Source organism: Meriones unguiculatus, chromosome 14 (assembly GCF_030254825.1).
Source record: "Meriones unguiculatus strain TT.TT164.6M chromosome 14, Bangor_MerUng_6.1, whole genome shotgun sequence".
Taxonomy (NCBI): domain Eukaryota; kingdom Metazoa; phylum Chordata; class Mammalia; order Rodentia; family Muridae; genus Meriones; species Meriones unguiculatus.
In genome coordinates, this window is record NC_083361.1 from 14,012,772 (window position 1) to 14,030,724 (window position 17,953).

General features: G+C 52.6%; 2 protein-coding genes across 5 annotated transcripts; both read left to right on the forward strand.

Annotated features, from left to right (window-relative positions):
• The first annotated feature begins 3,662 nt into the window (after positions 1-3,662).
• On the forward strand, positions 3,663-12,029 carry LOC132647152 (keratin-associated protein 10-10). Its single transcript, XM_060366837.1, has 5 exons — positions 3,663-3,693; positions 4,161-4,194; positions 4,778-4,921; positions 5,191-5,346; positions 11,660-12,029. Exons 2-5 carry the CDS (start codon positions 4,189-4,191, stop codon positions 11,771-11,773), a joined length of 420 nt encoding a protein of 139 aa, XP_060222820.1. The 5' UTR covers positions 3,663-3,693; positions 4,161-4,188; the 3' UTR covers positions 11,774-12,029.
• Positions 12,030-12,294: 265 nt separating this feature from the next.
• Positions 12,295-17,545, forward strand: Aldoa (aldolase, fructose-bisphosphate A). Of its 4 annotated transcripts, none has more exons than XM_021635878.2 (9): positions 12,295-12,412; positions 14,901-15,033; positions 15,127-15,338; positions 15,961-16,015; positions 16,101-16,261; positions 16,480-16,563; positions 16,641-16,815; positions 16,968-17,167; positions 17,261-17,545. In XM_021635878.2, the coding sequence occupies exons 2-9, from the start codon at positions 14,922-14,924 to the stop codon at positions 17,354-17,356; spliced, it is 1,095 nt and encodes a 364-aa protein (XP_021491553.1). In that variant the 5' UTR covers positions 12,295-12,412; positions 14,901-14,921; the 3' UTR covers positions 17,357-17,545. The 4 variants fall into 4 exon arrangements, with proteins under 4 accessions (XP_021491553.1, XP_021491549.1, XP_021491551.1 ...); XM_021635874.2 differs by lacking the exon at positions 12,295-12,412 and adding an exon at positions 12,593-12,714; XM_021635876.2 differs by lacking the exon at positions 12,295-12,412 and adding an exon at positions 13,524-13,682.
• The last annotated feature ends 408 nt before the right edge of the window (positions 17,546-17,953 follow it).

Below are 17,953 nucleotides of genomic sequence, written 5' to 3' on the forward strand. Positions count from 1 at the left end.
TCCCATCTTTACGTAGGTATCTAGGGTAGAATTCAGTTCATCAGACGTTCGAGTATGGGCCTGCTGAGCCATCTTGCCCGCCTAAGAGCCTTTCTCCTTATCTAGAAGACAATATTGTCTGAAAGCCAATAGAGGGCTTGATATTATTAGATCAAAGTCATACTTGCTTGACTCCCTTCTCAGGGTCCCATCTAAGACGGTGGAAGCTTTTTTCAGCTGCTGGTCCTTCTATATTTCCCATCTTTCATCTATCCCATGATGATGGGGAACATGGTATCCTTTTCTCGCTTTTCTGGGTCAGTTCCACAGTATCTGCGATGCTATCTGACATGCCCAGCTTTGCACTTCGGATAGAAGGAACCATGGCAGCTACTGGCTAACATAAAGTCTGTGTTTCCCTACCTCCTGCTGATGGCAGAATGTGGGTAGAAGTGGGGCCTCGCTTAGAGGCCCATATATCATCCCTCCGATTGGCTTGTCTGGTGCACTGTCTACCCTCCCACACACCGGAGGAGCCAATGGCGGGAGCAGAGCAGCCTCAGCAGTGAGTCTGGCCACTGCAGAGCTTTGGTGTGCCTGGGGCCCTTGCCAAGGCTCACATCTCTCCGTTGGAACGGGCTGAAGACAGGCAGGGAGGAAGCTCTGGAGCCTTAGAGGTCTCTTTTACAGCAGAGATGGAAACTGGCCTCATCCCGGTCCTTGAGACTCAGAAAAAAAAGGATCTCAAGGAGGCAATCTGATACTACTTCAGATCGACAGTGCTGACATCAGGGATAGCTGAGCACTTGTCCTCTGTGCTCAAAGTCATCCCTGAGAGGACTAGAGGGGGCATAAGGAATGGCTGGGATCCTGTCATTATGACTGAAGGCTGCAGGGGGATTCAGGACCTAGGGACTATTGTGTGACAAAACTTTTCCTAGGGAAACACACATATCTACTCACCTCAGATAAGGAGCCCAAGAAAGACCAAAGTCCAGACATCATCAAAGTCCAGCTTGGTGAACCAATGATTTTCATTGGGGTTATTTACAGAAATATGGGTGGGGGGGTTACTTACAGGAGCAGAAATTGTGGGGTCCACTTAAATCCAATATGATGCAAACACCAGGTCAACGCAGATGACAAAAATTTATTGTAATCAAGCTGCTATTGATCGACCAGGTCCTCAGAATAGACTCGGGAGCTGAACTGCGATGCTAGAGGGACATTGTACAGCATATTTAAAGGATGAAACCATAAAGCAAGGGGGAGCAGGATGGGCTGTAGCATTGCCTGATGATATTTTGACATAAGGGGTTGAGCAGGGAGTTTCTATCAATCAGGATAGGAGTAGATTCCTGGGCCTGGGAACATAAACTTAGTTTGACTCTTCCAGAAAGATGGAGAAGTTGCCCTTGAAATGTCTGGACTCAGACACTGTCTCCTTACAAGTTGTCCCTGAGATGTCTGGACTCAAATAACTGTTTCCTTAAAACAGAAGCTGTTCAACTATTAGGAAATGCCTCGCTCCCTTAGGGCCTGTGACCTTGAACTTAGTTTTCTCCCTATGATATAAATAGAGTCTGAAAACGAAACGGTAGTACTTAAGAGTAAGTTTTGATTGTTCTTAACAAACTGACTCAAAGACAAATACATCACCAAAGCCTACCCCAGGATAGGTGACAGCTCACAAAGCTGGGAAGCTGGAACCCACTGCACAGCCAGCAGGAGAGTGTCCTTTCCAACTCCAGTTGGTCTAAATCTACTGGTCCCAGGAGTAATCTTTACAGCTTCTCTGAGAGGCACTCTCAGTTTTTATTGCTTACTCTGGGAGGGCAGGGCCTAGTGAATCTTGTCAGATTCAGGGATTTCCTGAAGCTGTTTTGAATTGTTTACCTTTCTGTTTAAAGAGCTTCTGTGGAGGACTGAAAGCTTCAGTCTCAGAGGAAACTGTTACACAGTAGCGGAATAGACCCTGACAATTTTGTAGCTTTCTTGTAATATAAGAAAGTCCGTGGGTCCTGGCAGTGGCGGTCCATACCTTCAATCCCAGCACTCAGGAGGCACGGGAAGGCAGATCTCTGTGATTTCGAGGCCAGCCTGGTCTACAAAGCGAGTCCAGGACAGCCAAGGCAACACAGAGAAACCCTGTCTCAAACAAAACAAAACAAACAAACAAACAAACAAACAAAAAAAAACAAAACAAAAACAAAACCAAAGGGGGGGGCGCGTGAAGCAGCTGGGCGCAGTATATCAGGGAAGGGAAGAGAGGCAGGTGTGTGGTGATACTGTGTCCCAGGCCTCCACAGGAGTTGTGTCTCTGAGTGTTGCAACCAGAACAGTGACCTAGGGAGCTGGGAACATTGGAAGCCAAGGGCACAGAGCGCCATATAACACCTTGCCTGCCAGTAGAATCGGACTTGGATTTGAGTGGTTCATCAAATCAGTGAGTACTGTTTTCTGGAAGGTCCCAAGTGCTAGAGCTTGGGCTGTGGCCAGGAATCAAAAGCAGCCTAGCGCTAGCAGTCTGACCCAGGGGAGAGGTTCAGCCTGGCTGTACCTCTGTACCCTGCGATGAGGCTCCAGAGTAGACAGGCCAGCTCAGCATCTTCCACCTGAAGTTTCCAGCCAGGGCCTGGAAGCCGAGCACAGGCCTGAGGGATGAGGAAGGAGTTCATCAAGAGAAAGAGAGGGAAGGGTGTTCTAGGCAGCGGGCTCAGCATCGCCAAGGCTGCAGAGCTGAGGCTGTGCCTGGGCTCGGCATCCCTGCAACAGATCTTACGTGCGGCACTGAAGGAGTTGATCAGGCACAAGACTGTATGTTTATATATATGCACATTCATCTTGCCTTCCGTAGAATGTCAGCAGAAGGGAAGGAAATTTGCTTTGTTCTTGGAGCTGGGGGGGGGGGGGGAGCCGGAGGATGCGCAGAGTGGATGGCGTTGAGTTTGCTCAAGTTGCGAGTTTCACCCTGCAGTCAGTGGTTCTTGGTGTTTCCAAGCAGAAAAGCAGTAGGGTCAGGTGTGAGCATGAGCTGGCCTTTCGCACCTTTAAACCTAGCACTCAGGAGGGTTATGTCCAGACCAAACTAAGTTACATAGTATGAGTTTCAGGCCAGCCTGGGTTACAGAAGGAGACCCCATCTTGGTAGACAAAGCACAGACGAACGAGGGGGAGGGGAGAGAAGATATGACCCGGTTGGGAGGAAATCTCTTTGACAATAATGCTTCAGTCTCAGAGGAAACTGTTACACAGTAGAGGAACAGACCCTGACAACTTTGTAGCTTCCTTGTGATATAAGAAAGTCCGTAGGTCCTGGCAGTGGTGGCCCATACCTTTAATCCCAGCACTCAGGAGACAGAGGAAAGCAGATAGATCTCTGTGAGTTCGAGGCAGGGAAAGATTAAGGCTGGTGAAGTGAGCCGGGCTGAAAAATACTGACTTTTCCATACAGTTAACAAGGAGCCTGTCTGGGAAGGAAGGATAGGCTTTGTGGAAGACGAACTTGCTGATTACTGTCCCCTCACTTCCAGGCTCTTATCTCGGGACACCTCTGCCACTCAGTCAGAGCAGGGAGGTCTTCGTCCTTTTCTCCAATTAATCCGTCTCTGCCTCCTCTCCAGAAACACAGTATGTCCGAGGCGGGCAGTTCCTTCATTGTAGAAGAGCCAGTGGACCCAGCATCCGACGAGGCTCTGTCCTGAGCTACCAGTGGTGAGAACTTGCTGTTTCTCTCTGGTTCCGGAGGGAAAGCCGGGGTGATGGCGATTACCTCAGGTGAGCGGTGGAAGAAGGCAGGGCCCGTTCAGTGAGGCGGGAATAGAGAGTTTGGGTCTCTGCGGCCGCCGTAGTCACAGCACTGTGGTCCCCATGGCAACGGCGAGAAGCAGCGCCAAGCTTCTGGGCGGTGCTGGCGCCTTGGCGGTTCGGACCCGAGGCGGCGCGGAATCTGTAAAACTGTCGGTGGCCCCGTGGTTGTGGCCTCGTGGCCCGAGGGCGCCGGAACCTGGGGACCGTGAAGGGCGTGGCCAGGCCGGAGGGAAAGGCTCTGGATCCCCAGACCCCCGCTAGTTCAGTCGCCGTCCGTGGGCCTCAGGTTTCCCAGACAGAAAGAGAGGAGATTGGGCGCCCCGGCCCAAGGGTACTCGATCTTTGAGCCCGGAATCTTCTCTCTTCTGCAGCTCCTGGACGGACTGGTTGCCCTGCCCCATGGACGTGAGTCCAGGGCTCCGCTCATCCGCCTTTGAGCTCGGACCGGGGAGGGAGCTTTCTAGCCAACAAAAAGTCTTCTGGCTCCGGACAAGAGCTGAGACAGTGCCCGGGATGCACTTCCCACGGTAGCAAGATAGTTTACTAAGTCAGGGAGACAGCGAGCACAACAAGCGAAGGCCTAGGGGCCAGGGAGAGGATGGAGCCTCTGGGAACAAAGACCTCGTCGCGATTGCAGGGTGGAGGGAGAGGAGGCCTTGGGTGGGGAAGCTTTGTCCCTGAAATAAGCAGTTGTCTGGAGCTATGGGGTGGAGATACCAGGGAAGCTGGCGTGGAAAGAAGCAAGTTGGAAGTGGGGCCAGGGCTGAGTGCTGGGAAGGCTGTCATCCTGGAGACAAGATACAGAAATCTTAAGCAGAGAAGTATTTCCACAAAGGGCAGTATTTTGCAGATGACTCTAAATTGATAGCAGGTACTTGATAGTAACTGGGCATGGCCGGGGGACAAGGTGGTGTCACCCCCTTCTGTGGCCCTCCTGGCATCCCTGTGCAGCTCCTCCCTTTTCACCTCTTCCTCTGTGCTTGTTCAGACCCCCTCTGGCCCGTGGGATCCAGCCCCAGCTTCCATCAGCAGCCCTTCCTTGCGGCTGCCGATCCCGGCCATCGTCTTCATCGCAGTGGGTGTCTATTTGTTGCTGCTGGGCCTAGTGCTGCTGACAAGGCACTGCTTGCTGGTGAGGAGCCTGGTGGGGAAGGAAGGGTAGGCTCTGGGGAAGAGCAACCTGGTGATCAGCATTGATCACCCGGCCTGCAAATTGTCACCTCGGGGGCACTGTTGCCATTTAGTCAGAGCGCTGCCCTTTTTGTGGGACAGGGCGGGGAGGGGTCTGCCTCCCTGTCACCAGTTAATCCTTGTCTTGCCCCTGCTCGGAAAGTTAAAACGGAGAGTTGTCTGTGCCTCCACCACCGCCTGGCCCAGATCCTGAGCCTTGTCATCTCCTAGGCCCAGGGCTGCTGCACAGACTGCAGCTCCCCTTGCAGGAAACAAGGTGCCTCGGAGACCCAAGACTGTTGCTGGAGCTGTGCAGAAGCCTGCGACTTCCCTCTGCCCAGTCCAGCCCACTACCTGGATGCCTGCTGCCCTCACCCCAGCGAAGCTGTGAGTTCCACTCCTAACCCACCCTGATCCCTCTGACCTGCGCATGACTTGGGCCTTCATTTTCTTTGTTCAGCACATTTATTAGGGAGCACTAACCCTAGGGCAGGCACTGTTCCAGGGACTGAGTCATAGGCAGACAGCTAAAAACAACATATCAGATTGTTTCTGGTGATGAATGGTTCTTGAAAGAAAAGAAAATATAGGATGACAGCTGGAGAAAGATGATCTGTGTGACAAGCCCAGTGCATAATCAGGACCTATTTATTTATTTACTCATTTATTTTTATTTGTTTTGGAGACGGGGTCTTATATACTGGGCTGGCCTTGATCCTCTTGCTTCTGTCTCCCAAGTGTCCAGCTTACAGGTGTGCACCATAACATACATGGCTTAATTGTAATTTTTTTTCACGTTTATTTATTTATTTATTTTTGTTAGTTTAAATTTGTGAGAGGAAAGCCAGGTGTTGGTGGCACACGTTTTCAGTCCTAGGCAGAGGCAGGCAGATCTCTGAGTTCGAGGCCAGCCTGGTCTACAGAGTGAGTTCTAGGACAGCCAGGGTTACACAGAGAAACCCTGCCCCAAGAACATAAATGAATGAAAATAACTTTGTGAGAGGAATCTGTGTCCAATGGCCTTTGCAAGAAACTCTCTTCAGACTTCGGCATGAAGCCGGCCGCTGTTTCCGTGGCTCTGAGCTACCTTTCCCCAGATCCCTCTGTCTTTGTTCAGTCTGTCACCAGGGGTCACTGTGTTATTTCTCTTTATCCACACAAGCACATCTCGTGCCCAAGTAGAATTAAATTTCATCTCAGCCATAACCACTTTTAGTCCTCAGAAGGGCCATGTGTTCTTTTCAGTTCTGGTGACTTGCTTCTAGCCCTTCTAGCCAGCAAGAAGGGCCTGGGACCATAACCTTCCAGACATATTTGCCTTTTAGATGTCCTGTTCCCAGCAGGCATCCACAGGTGCCAAGATGGTGAAAAGCTTAATTTTATTTTTTAAATGAAATTATACTAATTATGAAGTAAGCTGGATTTTTGCTGACGTGGTTGTTGTTCCGTTGATTTGGTTGTTTTTTTGTTTTGTTTTGCTTTGCTTTGCTTTTTTTGAGACAGGGTTTTACTATGTATCCCTAGCTGGCCTGGAACTTTCTGTGTAAACTAGGCTGGCCTCAAACTCACAGAGATCCTCCTGCCTCTGCCTCTGCCTCGCTAGTGCTGGGATTCCATGTGGGTTTTGTAATAGAAAACTATGTTCCTATTACAAAAAGTATTGTTTCTAAATTATCCATGTAGAAAGGCAAAGTGATAGAGCATTTGGCCAGCATCATAAGAAGCCAGGGGAAGGAGGGGTGAAGGGAGACATGAGGAAGGAACGGTCTTTTTCTAGAGTGGGCTCTATAAAGTTGTTTTATTTCCGTGTGACCGCCAAGCATTGCTACCCAACTGGCAAAGATGGAGCCTGTCACATAGACCGCTTCTTCACAGCCGCTTCAGCTTCATATTGGACTCTGGCCACGTGCCTATGCCTGAACGTGGAGCTATAGGTATCATTCCGTTCCTCTAGCAGAGGACTAAGATGGCTGAGGGATGGCTGTGGCTTCCCCAGTGCCGCACACCAAAGCCTCGGCTAGCAAATTGCTCCACAATTTACGCTGCACCTGAATTGCCGGGGGAGAAGCTGACCCACACAAGACAAGTTTTACATTTGTGGGTTTAAAAATGTTCGGTGTGATTGACCACCTTCTTAGACAGTGATTATTCTGAGCGCAGAGAATCAGACAGCAGTGTTCTCTTCTCCTTGCTGTGGTGACCTTCCCTGGCAGGGAGGGTCAGTAGACTAAGCCGCAGTAAATTCATGACTTGGGTTGAGCTGTTCTGAGTTTCAAAACAGATGATGAGGGCTGGAAGTGTAGCTTAGTGGGTAGAATGTTTGTCTAGCATGCAGGAGGCACTGGGTTGATCCCGGCACTGCATAAACCAGGGTATGCGTGCCTTCCTCTGGGCCACAAGTGGTGCGCAAACAGAACGCTCACACACATGAAATAAAAATGAAATCTAAAAAAAAAAAAAAAATCCTTAGCTCAAGGTAGAGCTACATAGGAAATTCAAGGCCAGACTGGGCTAGCTACCCTATCTCAAAACTAAGTATAAGGGCTGGAAAGATGGCCCCGCGGTTAAGAGCACTGGCTGCTCTTCCAGAGGACCCTGGTTTGATTCCCAGCAACCGCGTGGCAGCTCAGAACTATTTGTAACTCCAGATCCAGGAATCTGAGGCCCTTTTAATGTCTTCTGCAGTTTTGCAAGTGATGCTCAGACATCCATGCAGCTAAAACACTCACACATATGAAAAAAAGTTTAAAATAAATTTAAATCTATGTTCAAAAAGAATTATAATAAGTAGGGTCAGGCATGGTGGTATGTACCTTTAATCCTGGCCTCAGGAGGCAGAGGCAAGTGCAAATTCAGGGCCAGCTGTGGCTTCATAGTGAGAGAGTAAAGGGCTATCTCCCTTCGGATAACCTGCTTCCGGTTGCCCACACTGACCAGGAGGTGGGCTTCCAGGGTGGAGTTAGGGCAAAAGCAGGCTTTAGGTTCTAAGAACTCCTATCTTAAGGAGTTGCAGAATGAGTTATGGTCCTGAACACTCTGTCTCCTTCCTGATGTCCTTGATCAAGCTCCTTAGGAAGAAGGAAGGGGGAGGCTGACTGTGCGAAGACAGGGTCTCCCACCTGTTGGCCCAGGGCTTCAGAACCCTGTGCATCTTATCCCGTCCAGTTTCTGCTGGATCCAGGAAACGATGTAGAATGACCACGGAGGGTAGGGCAAGCTTGTCCTGCCCTTGGTCTGTCTTTCCTCAATGTACACTGAAGGGCCTCTGTTCTCTAGGTTCCTCATAGTAGCAATGACAGCACAAAGGTCACAGGGCTTGTCTGTTCGCCAGTGTAGACACTGAGGCTCACAGACACACTCGCCTGGGGTTAGATAGATGGGCCAGCCAGATCACAAACCCAGGGTTTTCTTCCTGTCTTTGGGAGACCTGCTTGCTGAACTGCATTAGGGTGGAGTTCCTTTATTTCTTCCCTGCCTCGTGTGTGCAGTGTACACGGAGCCAGTGTGTGAGGCTCTGTGCTAACCCCGGGCGCTCAGCACAAATAAACCAGACGAGAGCCTGTGTTCCCAGGACTGTGGGGAAGGGCAGGGATAAGTAAGTAGACAGTTGTAGGAGCAGAGGAAGGAGGTGACATACAGCCTTGCAGGTCAGGTTTCCAAGGCCTCGGCACAGTGGGTCTGGGGTTTCTGTACTTTTTAACAAGCTCTTGTAATTCCGATGTACAGTAGAATTAAGAACTACTCCTAAGCCAGGCACAATGGCGTGGGCCTGTAATGCAGGATTCCTGGAGATAGAGGCAGGCAGATTTCTGTGAGTTCGAGGCCAGCCTGATCTACAAAGCGAGCCCAGGACAGCCAAGGCTACACAGAGAAACCCTGTCTCTGGAAAGAAAACAAAAAACAAAACTACTGCTAAATCTGGGCCCGGTAGCACATGCCTTTGATCCCAGCACTTGGGAGGGAGAAGCAAATGTGAGTTTGAGGCCAGTGGGGTCTGCATAGTGAGTTCTAGGCCAGCCAGGCTCCATACCGAATGGGGAAAAACACAGTGCAGAGGGAAACCAGAACCCAGATGACAAGTGCGACTCCCTTCACCGAGCACTCACTAAGGATTTCATTTCTGCCCATTGACACTCTGAAAAGTAGGTGCTATATCTGTTTCAGAGATGAGGCAACTGAAGCTCAGAACATGATTGAGCCAGGCAGAATTCACACATAGGTCTTACTGACTCTAGGGCTTGAGCACAAATTAGCCAGTAAGAAAGTCCAAAGGTAAACGCCACCCAAGAGCCTATGGAAAGACAGGGTTAGCAGGCTGCAGAGTCCTTGTTCAATGTCCTTAAACAGCAGAGTTCTTCCAGAAACCTGTGCTTGTGAGACTCAAGAACTCCATTAGCCAGTTATTAATGGCTAGACTAAGCCCTTCTGTGAGCAGAGCCAAGAAATGCTTTTAATACCCTCTTTTCTGAGGTAAGGGCAGTGGAGTGTTCTGGCCAGTGGGTCTGTACATAGAGTGATGGTGTGGTCCTTTGGAAACCCACAGACCCACTTCATCTCCAGAGATGCCTCCAAACCACTCTTCATCACAAGAAAACTGCTTCTCTCTCCCTTCCCAGTAACTCAGCCCAGTTTAGACCCCTTTCCCTGTAGCTGGCTGGTCTCCTACCCCTTGCTGGAGCCCCTACTGACAGCTGATCTCACTGGTCATCTGACACCGTACCCCGAAACCTCAGCTGTTGGAAAGGTCATTTCCCTATTCCTGGCTTGGCCCAGTCTCTGATTGAACTGTGCAACTGGTTGTCACTAGCTTTGCTCGTGGCCTCAAGGAGCCAGTCTTCTGTCACACAGCCATCCTGGGTGTGTCCACCCCAGTGCCTTGGCCTGCCTCCCATCCAAGCCTGGGGCAGTTGCAGACCATCCCTGACCCAGGTTAAAGGAGCTGTGGATTGGAGGGGTGAATGTCCCTGTCTCTCAGGACATTATGTCCATAAGACAGACATCTTTCCTGGGGTTGAGAGGCCCCCTTCTGCCTTTGCCTAAAGAGGGTAAAATGATAGGCTTAGCTTAATTCATACATTCAGCATGTATCTGTGTCTCAAACACCTGCTGGGCGTGAGTGCTCACACTTAAGTAGAGAACATGAGACCAACTGTCCTTTGCCTTTGAAGCCTTAGCATGACGCCGACATTTCTGGCCTTGGCAGAGTCGGCACAGGGGAATCCCAGGCTTGGAAGAACCAACTCTAGACCAAACCAGTTTCTCTGGCTGCTTGTATTCTTTTGGGAAAATCACTCTGAGCTTCCATTTCAGTTTTTGTGAAGAGTTGCTGTGCCCCACCCCCACCCCTCAGCTCTGTGTGCCTCCATTCAGGGTAGCTCGATAGTAGAGTGCTTTGCCTTGTGTTCGTGAGGTCCTAACTTCCAGAGAGGAAGGTATCAGATTCCCTGGATTTGGGATCTGGAGTTAGCATGGTTGTGAGCCACTCGTAAGTGCTGGGAACTGAACTCAGGTCCTCTGGAAGAGCAATCATCGCCCTTAACCAGGGAGCCATCACTTCAGCCTCTTGGGTTGGTTTGTTTGGTTCTGTTTTTCCTGTTGTGCTTTGTTTGTCTTGTTTTGTCCTTTAAAGACAGATCTCGTGTAGCTCAGGCTGGCTTGAACTGCTCATCCTTCTGCCTCATCTCCCTCAAGTCAGGACACCTGGCTCAGAGAGGGTTCTTTTGTTTTCTTTTTTTATTTTTCTTTGTTTGGTTTTTTAACGCACGTCTCTCTTATGTCAATGGTTCTCAACCTGTGGGTTGTGACCTCTTTGTGGGGGGGGAGTCAACTTTTGCCTAAGACCATCACAGTAGCAAAATTACGGTTCTGAAGTAGCAACGATTTTTTTTTTCAGTTGGGGGTCACCACAACATGAGGAACTGTGTTAAAGGGTCACACTAGTAGGAAGGTCTAGAGCCACTGCTCTGTGTAGCCCTGGCTATCCTGAAACTCCACTTGTAGACCAGGCTGGCCTTGAACCCACAGAAATCGGCCTGCTTCAGCACTGGGAAGTGAGTTCTGTGACAGCCGTGTCACACAGGGAAGCCCTGTCTCAAAAGACAGCAGAACCCCACAAAGGACAACAGAACCCTCCAGTGCTTGGTAGGTTGAAGTAAGAGAGGACTGTGATTTTGAGGCCAGCCTGGGTTTCATAGTCCAGACTAGCCTGAGCTATGGAGTGAGAGCCCATCTCAGAAAGGAAGGAAGGCAGGCAGGAAGAAAGACATTGCAATTTGGTTTTATACCAGCAAAGACGTCCCAAACCCAGAAATTATCTTCATGAGGATAGAAACATGTTTCCTGTGTCCTGACTTCCTCTCGGCTGCACAGGCCTCTGAGGGTATAACTATCTCTGAGCTGGACGCTGACATCAACATTCTAGCCAGACTTAAAGCCTCTTCTTCCCTGGTCCACTCTTCTCAGCCCTGTGGTGGGAAAGAGGACAGAGCCCCTGAGTCCTGGAGCTTGGAGGCTCCTGACCACAGAGGGCTAGAGTGTGATGTCCCTGATGGTCTCAGCATGTAGAACTGCGTTCTCTCCAATGCTATCCCCGTTCCACTGGGCAGTGGGGCCTCCTGAGCCCCTCTGTTCCCTTCTGCAATTGAAGGAAAGCAGACAAGTCCCGGTACTGCTTCATCTACCCTTCTCTCTTCTCCCTCAGGGTTGGGCTCCTAGCTGCCCTCGCTGCTGCCCGTTGTGTGACTGTGCCTGTGCCTGCCAGCTCCCCGACTGCCAGAGCCTCAACTGCCTGTGTTTCGAGATCAAGCTCAGATGAAAGATGGGGTTGGGGGCCTTCTTTGGGGAGTGGCCAGCCCCCAGGGTCCCCCCTGTAATGGCCGTCAGGACACCACTACTGGGCTACTGTAATTACAGATGGCAGGCCCAGCCTAACTACCTGAGACCCTTAAGTGAAGGGCCCGGTTCCCTGCAGGGCAGGGTTCTGAGAGCCCTTGGACATCTGAAAAGGGGCTGGTGTTCTGGCCAGTGCCCCTGCACCTGGTCAGTCCCCTCCCCCTCCCTTGATAAACTGTTGTATGTGAAGGTGAGGATGCAGGGCATTGCTCACCCAGGCAACAGTGTGGGAAGGCACTGCCAACCTGGAATACCAGGATAAAGGCACGGCCAGCCGCACCCTGCCTATAGACTTCTGTTTACTTTAAGAGGTGAGTATCTTGCTTGCATCTGCTCTCATTTAAAAAAAAAAAAAAAAAAAAAAAAAGTGCAGCCACCAGCAGCAGACAGACCCAGAGTCAAGGGAGGAGGGGTACACCAGAGTCAGTGGGCGGCAACCAACGTCCAGATACAAACCACCGATCTTCCCTTCTTGCTCTGCCTTAGAGATCCAGGACCCGAGGCTGATTTCTCGACCACCGAGTTCACTGTACTTCCAAGGAAGAGGTTCTTCTAAAGACCGGTGAGTGGGTAGTGGCACCTCCTCCTCTCCAGGCAAACCAAAGCTCCCTCTTTCTTCCCCCACGCAGGGGCCCCACGCTGGCATGAATGTCAGGAGCCTCAGGTTTCCCTAAATATAGGTCCCTGTCGCGGGATTCGTGCTGGGGAAAGGGCAGGGGTTACCGAAAAGGTCCGGGACACCGTTGCGGGGGTGTGGAGGGGAGGGGTGGAGGCCAGGAGCTGCCTTATAACCCAGCCCGGCGCAGCTCCCGGCTCATCATCTCCGCCGACCAAGCTCTGCGGGCTTCTTCCACAGCGTCACAGGTGGGCCGCTGGCCGGATCGCAGGACGGCTATGGGGCTTGCGGAATGGGGTCTGGAGGAAACCGGGGACCCCGAGAGTACGTGGGTGGCAGAGAGCTCGGAGACGGAGTCTTATTTTGGAGAAAGAGATTAGGTTCGGGTTAGACCAGTCTGGCTTGGGCCAAAAGCTGTCAATCATTTCCTCAAACATGGTGTGTTTAGCTAGCTTGTGGCGACTCCCGCCAATCTGCTACTCCAGGCCGGACCAGGCGAAGCCACTGTCGTAGGGATGTGGCCGGCGAGCGGGTCGGGGCAGGCTTTGCCTGCGTACCCTGGCAGTGCGCCGCCCTCTCCGGCTCCCCGCGCCTGCTCGGGCCGGGAGGCACCGAGTCTCAGCCCAGCGCTGGAGCGGGGCAGGCCGGCGCGGAACCTCGCGCTGCCCTGCGGTGACGTCAGTCTGCAACTGCGCAGGGCGGAAGCCAGGGGTCCGGGAGGGGAAGCGAGCCACCATCTTACTCTGACACCCCCACCTCCCTACCCCTCCACCAGCCCGCATTCCGGCTGAGTCACGATGGTCGCGCGCGCGCCAGGCGGGAGCTGGGGGGTGGGGGGAGGGAGAGCCCCGGCGACCGGAGGGATGTGGCTCGAGTCACGTCCTCCCCGGGGCGGAGGAGGGCTCGAGCTCCGGGCGCCTGTCTCCTCCCCGGCGCCGCCTCCTATCCCAGCATCTTGGGGCGGTGCCGCCGCGCACAGTGCCAGTCCATCATTGGACGCCTCGCGTCCCAGCAAGGAAAAAACCCTGCAGGGGGCGGAGCGGCGCCTTTAAATGCCCGGGACTCCGCCTCCCGTCCCCCCCAGGCCAGCTGAATAGGCTGCGTTCTCTTGGAACGCGCCGCAGACCGGGGTTCTGGTGACCCTAGCCGCGTTCGCTCCTCAGTCCTTTCGCCTACCCACCGCCGTACTCGGCAGAGCCACCCACTCCTGTGCCAGGTGAGCGCCACCGAACACGTGCGCGGGGCAGGGACCCTGGAGGAGGGTCTGGGGCCGCTGGCGGGCAGAGCGGCGGTGCGTAGCCTTCCTCGCCGCCGCCCCTCGCCTGGCCCTCCTCGGCCCCCACGCTCGCCCTCAGCCTGGGTTCTCCAGCCTGCGCCCCGGAGGTTAGCTGCGCCACGCAGCAGCTCCGCGCGCTGAGTCATGCCGGGGGAGGAAGCAAGACGAGGTGGAGGAACAGACCCCTTTTTTATTTTTTGCAAGAACTCCCCGCCATGCAAAGCATCAGGGCCCCATTCCCTGTTGAGAGATCTCAAGAAGCGACGGGTGGGAGGGGGGTCGGCTCGTATTCCGCCTCCGGGTTCCCGCGGTGGGGTCGGGGAGTTGGGTTCCTTTCGGGGGAGCCCCTGGGAGAAGGGGAAACTCCTCTGCTGCCGCGTTCAGCGGCTCATTAACACTTTACTATCTTTCCTTATCTTGTGACCTTGATTCTGAGCTTGGAACTGCGGCAGCCGAGCTAATAGCACGTGCCTCTCACACCCTTCCCTTCCTTTCCTGACAGTGCGGAGGCAAAGATTCCCCCTTCCACCTGGGCTCCATAGCCCCTTTTTCTGTGTTTCTGACGGCCTTGTATTTTTCCTACTGTCCTTTATAGAGAAGCCTGACCTTGTGGTGTCCTTGAAGCCTGGGCCGGCCCTGGGTGGATTGCACCTCAGTCTGGAAATCTGGGTTCTGTCTCAGCTCTTGTTTTTGGGTTGCTGTGTGGCTTCCAGCACAGATCATTTCTTTTCTTGGGCTCTTTCAGATGAGGGTACTTGGCTCTCTGCCCTATTCGTAATCCTTAAATTCTAAAATATTCCCGGTTCAATTTTGTTTCTAGGCAAGGTGACCCATGGCAACGCGCAGGCCAGATGGGTCCAGCTTCAACATGACCCGCCTATCCCTGGCTATGGCTTTTTCCTTTCCCCCAATTTCCTGTGAGCAACCCTACGCTCAGCTGGGCAGCGCCCAGCACCAGACAGAGTTAGGAAAGGTACAGGAAGAGGCAGGTCTAGTATAGGGGAGAGCTCTGGGACAGGAAGTATCCCAGGACCCTCAGGGAGTGGGGCAGGGGAGGTGGGGGCTATTGCCCTGGCCTCCTGGGAAGGAACCTTGTTACCCGGGGAGATCACAGGATGGTGCAACTAAACACTTTCCCCATCTGTCTCCTTCACCCAGGAACGTGCTGCCACGGTCACCATGCCCTACCCATACCCAGCACTGACCCCGGAGCAGAAGAAGGAGCTGTCTGACATCGCTCAACGAATTGTGGCTCCGGGCAAGGGCATCCTAGCTGCAGATGAGTCCACCGGTGCGGTACAGGCAGGAGAAAGGGGGAGGGGGACCCACGGTTGGAAGTGGCAGGCTGATCCCCTTACCCCTCCCACGTGACCCTCCCCTTCAGGAAGCATTGCCAAGCGCCTGCAGTCCATTGGCACCGAGAACACCGAGGAGAACAGGCGTTTCTACCGCCAGCTGCTGCTCACTGCTGACGACCGTGTGAATCCCTGCATTGGGGGGGTGATCCTCTTCCATGAGACACTGTACCAGAAGGCGGACGATGGACGTCCCTTCCCCCAAGTCATCAAGTCCAAGGGCGGTGTTGTGGGCATTAAGGTAAGGGTGCTGGCCCCAGAGAGTAAGATTATGGATGGATCTGGAGAAGGGATTAACAGGGTGAAAACTGGGCTGGCAGATCTAGAGACTTAGGTATGCATAGCTTGCCTCAGACTTCCAGGTCCTTGTGCGTGCCTGGAGAGTGCCCACCACTGACCTCAGTGGCCCCCTGTCATTACAAGCTGATTCCTCATTTACAGCTAAAAAGTGAAATGGTTTCCACAGTAAGAGGGAGGGCCAGGTTCTCCAACCCAGTTAACTTTCCTCTCAGATGACACGTGTGTTTTGTTTTTTTTTTTTCCTCATGGGACTCTGTGCCAATACACAGTAAAAAGTATTTGCAGGGGGTTGGAGAGATGGCTCGGAGGTTAAGAGCACTGGCTGCTCTTCCAGAGGTCCTAAGTTCGGTTCCCAGCAACCACATGGTGGCTCCCAGCCGTCTGTAATGGGATCTGGTGCCTCCTTCTGATGTGAAGGCACACATTCAGATATTGTAGACATAGTAAATAAACAGATTTTTAAAGAAAGTATTTGCAGGCCACGAGAGGCTGCCTGAGGGGTTATTGGGGCTGGGTAGAGGGGAAAGGGCGGGAAAGCTGATTGCTCTCCTACTCCCCGGCAGGTAGACAAGGGCGTTGTACCCCTGGCAGGAACCAATGGCGAGACCACGACCCAAGGTAAGGGCGGTTCGCCTCCTTCCCCGTCCAGCTTGTCGAAGTTGGATCACAAGCCTGACCTCTTCACTTTGTCCCTCCTCCTCAGGGCTGGACGGGCTGTCTGAACGCTGTGCCCAGTATAAGAAGGATGGAGCTGACTTTGCCAAGTGGCGCTGTGTGCTCAAGATTGGGGAACATACCCCCTCAGCCCTTGCCATCATGGAAAATGCCAACGTTCTGGCCCGTTATGCCAGCATCTGCCAGCAGGTGGGAATGGACTACCAGGCCCACAGTAGGCCACCTCCATCTGCCAGGATGTCTACCTCCCCCAGAGCAACTGTCCTCGATACCCACCAATAATCTGCCAAGGCCTTTGAAGCCCTGATCCCTATCATCATCAAGATAAGATCTTGGCTAGTGGTGGCAGAGAACTGTAGGTTGGGTTCCCAGTCAGGAGGCCTCACATTACCCTGTCCCTCCCACAGAACGGCATTGTACCCATTGTGGAGCCTGAAATCCTCCCTGATGGGGACCATGACTTGAAGCGCTGTCAGTATGTAACTGAGAAGGTAGGTGCCTGTCTACCTGGCCCCGGTACTGTGGTGGGCTGGGCCCCGCTCAGGTATCTCACCCTGCCCTCTTCCAGGTCCTGGCAGCTGTCTACAAGGCTCTGAGCGACCACCATATCTATCTGGAAGGCACATTGCTGAAGCCCAACATGGTCACCCCAGGCCATGCTTGCACCCAGAAATTTTCCAATGAAGAGATTGCCATGGCAACTGTCACAGCTCTTCGGCGCACAGTGCCCCCTGCTGTCCCTGGTGAGGCCCACTCCCTCATCTGGCTTAGTGAAGTGGATGTGCCATCACATTTGACTCCTTCCCGGGGTAGCTTCTCACAACTCCATGCCCTGCGATGCTGATGAAAGCCCCTCCCCCCTCCTTTTTTTTTTTCTTCTGGCCTTGTTCTGCAGGAATCACTTTCTTGTCTGGAGGACAGAGTGAGGAAGAGGCATCCATCAACCTTAATGCTATCAACAAGTGCCCCCTGCTGAAGCCATGGGCCTTGACTTTCTCCTATGGCCGGGCCCTGCAGGCCTCTGCCCTGAAGGCCTGGGGCGGGAAGAAGGAGAACCTGAAGGCTGCACAGGAAGAGTACATCAAGCGAGCCCTGGTAAGGCAGGCATGGAAGTGTGAGCAGGTTCCTGGGCAGTAGGGCCCGGCCTCTCAGAAGAAGAGCTCTCACTGGATTTTTCTCCCCTTCTAGGCCAACAGCCTCGCTTGCCAAGGAAAGTACACCCCAAGTGGTCAGTCTGGAGCTGCAGCCAGCGAATCTCTCTTCATCTCTAACCATGCCTACTAACCAGAGGTGATCTAAGGCTGTTCATCAACACTCCAGGCCCCCGCCTACCCACTTGCTATTGAAGAGGGGCCCTTCAGGCTCTTTCCCATCATTCTTGCTGCCCTCGTGACTGGTGTGTGGTGTTGCCTGTGAATGCTAATTCTGCCATCCTTTCCAGCCCACTGCCAATAAACAACTATTTAAGGGGGAGTCTGGTGTTCATGTCTTGAAAGGGTATAGGGGAGGACCTGAGGAAAGAGCAGTAAAAGGATGGAGTAAGGCTTTATTGGTCTGTATATTTTTGACTGGGGCTTTGAGAAAGGCAGCTTTGTGAAATGTTCTTCTGACCATATCTGATTGAAGGTAGCCTGAGTGCTGGGACTGTAGGCATAGGGTACCATACTCAGTTTAAAACATGCTGGGATCCAGCCTAGGGCTCTATGAATACTAGGCAAGGACTCTGCCACTGAGCTATCTCCCAAGCTTCTCATTCCAAACTAAGGCTTTGCTGTCTTGCCCAAGATGAAACAAAACATTTAATATTTAACCTACATTATGCACTTATTTCCTCATTGTGACAAATGGAATTAATAACTTTTTAGGCTTTTTTGGAATATG

Coding starts and splice junctions, on each gene's coding strand:
- LOC132647152 (XM_060366837.1), top strand. Junction 4,922..5,190: donor TGACAAGGCACTGCTTGCTG/GTGAGGAGCCTG, acceptor GTCATCTCCTAG/GCCCAGGGCTGCTGCACAGA. Junction 5,347..11,659: donor GCCCTCACCCCAGCGAAGCT/GTGAGTTCCACT, acceptor CTTCTCCCTCAG/GGTTGGGCTCCTAGCTGCCC.
- Aldoa (XM_021635875.2), top strand. CDS start 14,575: ATGGCAACGCGCAGGCCAGATGGGTCCAGCTTCAACATGACCCGCCTA. Junction 16,564..16,640: donor GTCAGTATGTAACTGAGAAG/GTAGGTGCCTGT, acceptor GCCCTCTTCCAG/GTCCTGGCAGCTGTCTACAA. Junction 16,816..16,967: donor AGTGCCCCCTGCTGTCCCTG/GTGAGGCCCACT, acceptor CTTGTTCTGCAG/GAATCACTTTCTTGTCTGGA.